At 50.3% G+C, this 6,673-nt stretch overlaps 1 protein-coding gene across 1 annotated transcript; it reads right to left on the reverse strand.

Moving 5' to 3' along the window:
* Positions 1 to 47: 47 nt before the first annotated feature.
* On the reverse strand, positions 48 to 6,627 carry SMYD4 (SET and MYND domain containing 4). The gene is made up of 10 exons (XM_039563017.1): positions 6,444 to 6,627; positions 5,615 to 5,765; positions 5,302 to 5,391; positions 3,856 to 4,999; positions 2,909 to 3,091; positions 2,447 to 2,613; positions 1,992 to 2,127; positions 1,430 to 1,546; positions 1,002 to 1,125; positions 48 to 368 (listed from the first exon to the last, which is right to left on the reverse strand). Exons 1-10 carry the CDS (start codon positions 6,572 to 6,574, stop codon positions 218 to 220), a joined length of 2,394 nt encoding a protein of 797 aa, XP_039418951.1. The 5' UTR covers positions 6,575 to 6,627; the 3' UTR covers positions 48 to 217.
* Between the last annotated feature and the right edge of the window lie 46 nt (positions 6,628 to 6,673).

The following is a 6,673-nucleotide window of genomic DNA, read 5'->3' on the forward strand; positions in this document are numbered from 1 at the left end:
GAACTTACACAACAGCCTCTGTTCCCACCATACCACACACAGACCTCTCACGTTAGAATTGGTCATTTTATTTACAACAGGCTCACTAAAGAGCATTTCAAAACTTCATTCAAGTTGCTGTTACACATGATTTTCCAGCTTGTACTACATGACTACCTTACCACATGACACTTAGCTTTGATGAAAGATCACATTGCAGCTTCCTTTGACAGGGAAATTAAGTCCTCTGAAGGATGTTTCTGGGAAGCTCTGACAGACAGGCCTTCATCTCTTGTAGCTCCTGGATCTGAGCACTCTGAGGACCGAAGTGCACTGACAAAATCCCCTCTGCTCTTTGAATCGTGCTCAGAGCTTCAGAAACTGCAAATCTGAAATAGGAAGATAATAAGAACAGAGCATGCAAAATACTTAATTCAGCTTCTTGACTTACACAACCTTTAAGCCCTCCCTAACAAAAACCTAAACCTGGTCATGGCTACAGATTCCACCCTCCCCTGCCTTCCAGCAGCAGGAAAATTGTGTCTGCTTCAGCTGCAAAGGGAGGATGAAGGGGAGGGAAAGGTGAGGAGATACACAAAACCTGAAAACATTATCTTTGAGTATATCACTACTTCATCACTGCAGCTCCTGCTAAAATTAATTTGGTTAAAGGGAATTGTTGTGAGGAGATTTTCAGAAGCAGTCAGGGGATATCCTTGCCAATAAAGCAAGAGGATTTCATTCCCTCCTTTGAGAAGATGTCAGCAACGTTATACAACTGAGGTATAAACACCAAGGGTGATGAGTTGACAGAATAAAACAATTGGACAGGGAATAAATTGAGCCAGGGAGAAGAAAAAGACAGGCACAAAGCAGAGAAACAGATTCCAAAGAGAGTACCTGTGCCAGGCATCCTGTGTCCTGTGAAACACCCTCAAGGTGCCAAGGGCCACCTGCCTTGATATTGTGTCAGACACACAGGAGTGGTGCAGGGCAGGGACAGAGGATGAAACCAAACTCACCCATTGAAGAGGACTTGTGCCAGCTTGAAAAGTTCATGGCCTGTTTCTACACTTGATGGCCCATGGTGCATTTCCACAATCTCAATACTCTTCTTCAGGTGTCTGGCTGCTTCCTGCCACTTCCCTGATGGAAAACAAAACAAAACAATGAGAAATGAACAAATACTTCCTAGAGCTACTGCCACCCAAAGAATCTGACAGAATTATTCCAAATGTGATGCACTCTGTCCACAGAACCAGGACAGGGAATCTAAAAGAGCATGAGAGCACAGTATCGTTCACTGGCTGCTGGGAACACAGGTTTGGTCTTTCTGAGAGCCCTGCTGACAAAACTAGGGAAAAAAATGAAAGGGCCAGTCCAAGAAAACACTAATCATGTTAAATTCAAAGTTCAGGAAACGTGGGATAGTGAGAGGACAATGCCATACCAAGAGTAGCATAGACCTGTGCCAGATGATCCTCCATCTCTCCCATCAGCAAATGCTCTGGAGACAAGAAGTTTCCAGCATCCATCTGACACTTCAGGAGCATTTTGATAGCCTGATCTATATAAAAAAAAAGGTTATAAAATTCACCCTGTCTCCAGTTTTCCATGGTCCATGAAATAAAATCAATCCAACCTCATCTTTGCGTGTTACACAGCTGACTGGGATTTGGTTAGGATTCAATGCTGACTTCATCTGCACCTCTCCTTATTCTACCCCAGGGCCGAGGTTGACCCAACTCCCTCCAGGAAAACAAGACCTGGAAATGTCCAACTCTAACGTTTCCCTGATTTCTTTTTATTTAATTACTTTACTATGGAACAATATGTGACTTAGATTAACACCCTGATCAGGGGGTATAAAACAATCTAAAGCTGAAGTCCCCAGGGACACCAGGCCACATGTCACAGAACCCCAACGGCGTGAGCAACAGTGCCATCTCATGGCTCCTGTCCCGACCTGGGCTCCTCAGCTCCTGACCTCAGGGCACAAAGCTGAGCCTTACCAGCCTTCCCGACTCTCAGCAGGTCTAAAGCTTTCTTGATTTGTTGCTGAAGGTCCTGCAAACGGCAAGACAGGTTCTCTCTGCTGGCTGAAGTTGCACAAGCTTCGTTTGAACAACAAAGTGTGTCCTCTTCTCCCTGAGGAGATCACCCGTGATCATTCCTGCTCATCTTCAGCTCAAAGCTTACTCTCCATCTGCATTAGCTGTGTTATAGAGATGCTAAATTGTTTTGCAGCTGTATTCATTAAACAAAGTGATTTTTTGTTAATTTTTTGTAAACTTTTTAAAAATCAGCTTATTTGATTTTAGAAGAACCAGTGAGATACTGTCTTGATTCAACAAGGGCTTTTGGCTTTTGAGCAGGGATCAAACTGAGATCTTCAACTCTTGGCTCTCCCAGACCTAAACCTTACACACCCCAGTAAGTTGCACAATCATAACTATGGAGAATTTACCTGCATTTGAGCCTGGCACTTGGGACAGCAGAATGAATTTCTGATGGGCACCAAGCTCTTGACACCAGACTCCAGCTCCTCAAGGCATGCCTGGCAGCGACACTCAAAGAAATACTGACTGAGAAGCTGTTGTCTCTCAGCAACCCTCATCCTACATCGGTGAGGCCCTGCAAAGCATGGCAAGGGTAAAGATCTCTCAGCAGGTACAGCTCTAAATATCAGAATAAATGGATTTTTGTTACAATTGAGACTAGGTATATTTTGGAGAGGATGTAACTGAAGACTGAAAATCTAACAGTGGGCTCAAGAGATGAAATGCTGCGTTGATCAAGGCTGCTAAACGAAGACTCTGGCAACATTAGATGAGAAGTGTATGAGAATTATGATATAAATAGCCATCAGCATGATGAGGAGAGGTCAATGATGTCTGTGCTTTGAGACAAACACAGAGTTAATGCTTACCATAGCAATGCAAAACCTCTTGGCCTCTTGGGATTGGCTGTGATGCCCTGACAGTGGCAGCTGTCCCACTGAATGACACGCTGGTGTTGGGGCAGCACGAGTGGTTGAGGAGGCTGAGGACAGGGAAGAAGGCTGTTGCCAGCCTCACAGGCTTTTTATTTACAACAGCCCCATCTCCAGGCCCTGAAGACAGAGGAAAACCAAGCAGGTTGAGATTGAATGCTCACAAACCCACACAATTTCTGCAGTGAGCATCGTGACCGAGCGCAGGCAGCAGCAGAAAGGTTCCTGGTATATTGCTACAATAAATAATAGCTAAGCACACTCTGAATGTGCACCAAGGAACAGGCCAGCATGGGACAGGCCATTAAATTTTAAACAAGCCATTTCCATCTGCAGTGGGAGCTTTCTACAGCTGATAATTCCATCTCTTCACTTCACACAAGGAAGATGAGCAAGGACAGGACAGTCCTGGGCTCCTCAGTACAAGAAAGAGGAGCTACTGGAGAGATCCAGTGGAGACCACAGAGATGATGAGGGGTCTGGAGCATCTCTCCTATGAGGAGAGACTGAGGGAGATGACCCTGGTTAGTCTGGAGAAAACTGAAAGAGCCTCTCATAAATACATATACAAATGCAGGTGTCAGAGAATGTGCTGGACTCTTTTCTGTGGTGCCAGGATGAGGAGTAATGGCCATAAATTAAACCACAAGAAGTTCCACCTCAACGTGAGGAAGAACTTCTTTCCACTGAGGGTGGCAGAGCACTGGAACAGGCTGCCCAGGGAGGTCTGGAGACATTCCAAACCCACCTGGATGTGTCCCTGTGTCACCTGCTCCAGGTGGCCATGCCTGGGCAGGGGATTTGGACTGAATGATCTCCAGGGGTCCCTTCCAACCCCAACCATTCCATGACAACACAGTAGGGCTTAAAAGTTTTTATCTTACCCAGCTCCTGCATTACAGTGATTGCTTGTGCATTACACTGCAGCTGCAACACGTGCCTCAGCATTGCTTCTGCCACAGTCTTCAGCTCTGGGGACAATTCATCTGAGGTTTTTTCACAGGTCTTTGGTTCGGACCACTGCTGACGTGACTCCTGATTCAACACAGCAGCCTCCAGGCCAGCTGCTTGCAGCTGTTTGCATATAGCTACCACACTGAGTGTGCAGAGGAACTTGTGCTCAGCACTGTGCTGCTCAGTGTGGGGCAAAAGGTGGAACAGAGCTTGGTAAGAACTCTGGTACCGACCATTGCTGTCACAACCAGGGATACCTCTGGTACCAGCTCCGGCATCTGGTGCCTCTCTGAGAGGTTTGCATCTTGCCTCAGGGTTCTGAAGGTCCTTGTCCCCACTGTGGGAGCATCCCACCAGCCTGCTAACCTCTGCAAATCCTGCCAGCAGGACAGTCCTCAAGGCCACATGGCAGAAGACCCCCAGTGTGAGGAGCAGCGCTCCCAGGGAACACTCTGTCCTGTGGTACTGCTGCCACGCCACATCTGCACAGTCCTGGCTGCAGTACTTGGCATAACTGCAGCCCTGGCAAGGCACCGAGGCCAGGAGCTGCCTCAGACAGTGGTGGCAGTAAAGATCTGCGTTAGTGGCTCCAGTGTCCCACGCTGCCTCGCCACCCTGCAGAGGAAGGCTCTCCCCAGGGCAGAGCACACTCACAAAGGCCTCCTCTTTTAACAGGCTCTGTCCTGGCACGATGTCCTGGGAGGCCACCAAGTGACGTCCTCTCTCTGCATCAAAACTCAAGCTCAAAGATGAAGATGCACCTGAAATATTGTTGTTCTCTTCCCAGATCTCTGACTTCCCTTGAATGCCACCACGTGCTTCTCGTGCAGGCTCTGGACACCTCTCTTTCTCACATAACTTAACCTTCAGCTGGCTTAACTTTTTTAGCCGTGTCAGGTGTGTAGTCATGACCCTATCTAGAGCAATTTTACTCTCCAGCACTCTGAGGATATCCTGTGCATCCTGTAACCTCCCCAGGCACAGCAGACACTCAGCTTTCCGCAGCAGGATCTTGGGCAGCAGCCCGTCTGGATAGCCATGGCTTTCAGCCCTGGCAATATCTTCCAAACAAACCTAGGAACAAAGACAAGCTCTTTTAAGTGGGCTTGAAACCCGGCTTGTGCTCTTTCATTCCACCTAAGAAAAGTCTCATGTAAGCATTCTGTGTGTTAATCAGCAAATTCCATGTGCATAACCAAGCTGCTGCCCAAATAAAGCATCCTGACACAGAAGCAAAGTAGGAGCCCTTCAGAAAGTTGAGTTATGGATGCTTTAAGCACAGCTTGGGAAGCACAGCTGATCTGCTGTCTCTTGTTCTAACAATCAAATACCTCAGGGGCACCCAGGACCTTGTGGGGTGGGTGCTGCCCACTTACCTGAAAGTGCCCCAGGTGGAGGAGGGCGGCGGAGCGGTTGGCAAAGCACACGGACACCTCGGGGCTCCCAGGGGCCTCGTGTGATGCTGCCTGCAGAGACCAGAGAACTGCTGCTGCCTCGGGGGACCCCTCACAGGACCCTCTCAGCAGGACCTGCAGGATCTCCTCTTTGGGGAACCCCTCATGGGAGCTGCTCCTTGCCCCTCACAGGAGCCCTTCAACCATGCGGGGCTGCAGGATCCCCTCTCGGGGATCCCCTCACAGGATCCCTTTGGCTGAGAGGTTTTGTAGGACCCCCTCATCCCACACCTACCTTAGAGTAGAGCCTCAGGGCAGCCTGGTAGTGGCCCTGTTTGAATTCCCGGTTTCCCTGCTCCCGGTACCAGCTCGCGGCCTCCGGCTCCTTGCCCGTGGGTGCCTGGTGGCACAACCGCACCAGGGCTGCCTCCTCCTCCTCCTCGGTCCTGTGGGATGCGGGGTCAGCACCAAAGAATCAGTTTGGAATCATCTGGTCCCACCTCCCTGCTCAAACAGGATGATCCCAGAGCACGTGGCACAGGATTGTGTCTAGAGGGTTCTGGAATGTCTCCAGTGAGGGAGATTCCACACTCTCAGTCTGTGCCCGTGCGTGGTCACTGCACAGGGAAGAAGTTTTTCCTCATATTCACAGAGCCACAGGATCAATTAGGTTGGAAAAGACCTCTGAGATCATCGAGTCCAGCCTGTGACCGACCCCCAGTTTGCCAACCAGATCACGGCACTGAAAGCCATGTCCAACCTTTCCTTAAACACCTCCAGGGACCACGACTTCACCACCTCCCTGGGCAGCCCATCCCAGGGTTTAATCACCCTTTCTGCGAAGAAATTCTTACTAATGCCCAACCTAAACCTTCCCAAGAGAAGCTTAAGACTATGTCTTCTTGTCCTCCTACCAGCTGCCTGGGAGAAGAGGCCGACCTCCAGCCTCCTGTCAGGTAGAAAGGTGGAATTTTACCCAGGTGGAATTTCCTCGGCATCAGTTTCCGCCCGTTGCCTCGCGCAGAGCCTGGTTCATCCCTTTATTTATACACATTAAGAGAGATGCTCCAGTCCCCCAATCCCCCTCGTTACCCTGCGCCGGACCCGCCCCGCCCACCGCTCACCGGAGCAGGTCGCAACCCAGCCGCACCGCGTCCTGAAGCGAAGCCGCCGCCAGCCGCTCCCGCAGCGCCGGGTCCAGCGCGGCCCAGAGCCGGGAGGTGCGGCCCTGCCACTCCGCCACCGGCAGCGCCATCACCGCCGCCACCGCGCCACCGGCAGCGCCACGACCGCCATGGCGGCGCCCAGCAGCATCCCCGCACGGAACACAGGGCTACTTCCGCCGTACGGCGCC

Source organism: Corvus cornix, chromosome 19 (genome assembly GCF_000738735.6).
Source record: "Corvus cornix cornix isolate S_Up_H32 chromosome 19, ASM73873v5, whole genome shotgun sequence".
Lineage (NCBI taxonomy): Eukaryota > Metazoa > Chordata > Aves > Passeriformes > Corvidae > Corvus > Corvus cornix.

Bases quoted from the DNA above. Each gene is read 5' to 3' on its own strand.
- SMYD4 (XM_039563017.1), bottom strand. From the start codon at position 6,574: ATGGCGCTGCCGGTGGCGGAGTGGCAGGGCCGCACCTCCCGGCTCTGG. The intron at 3,092-3,855 runs GTAAGATAAAAA...CTCTGTCTTCAG, and splicing joins CACTGTAATGCAGGAGCTGG to GGCCTGGAGATGGGGCTGTT. The intron at 2,614-2,908 runs GTAAGCATTAAC...CATGCTTTGCAG, and splicing joins AGAGGTTTTGCATTGCTATG to GGCCTCACCGATGTAGGATG.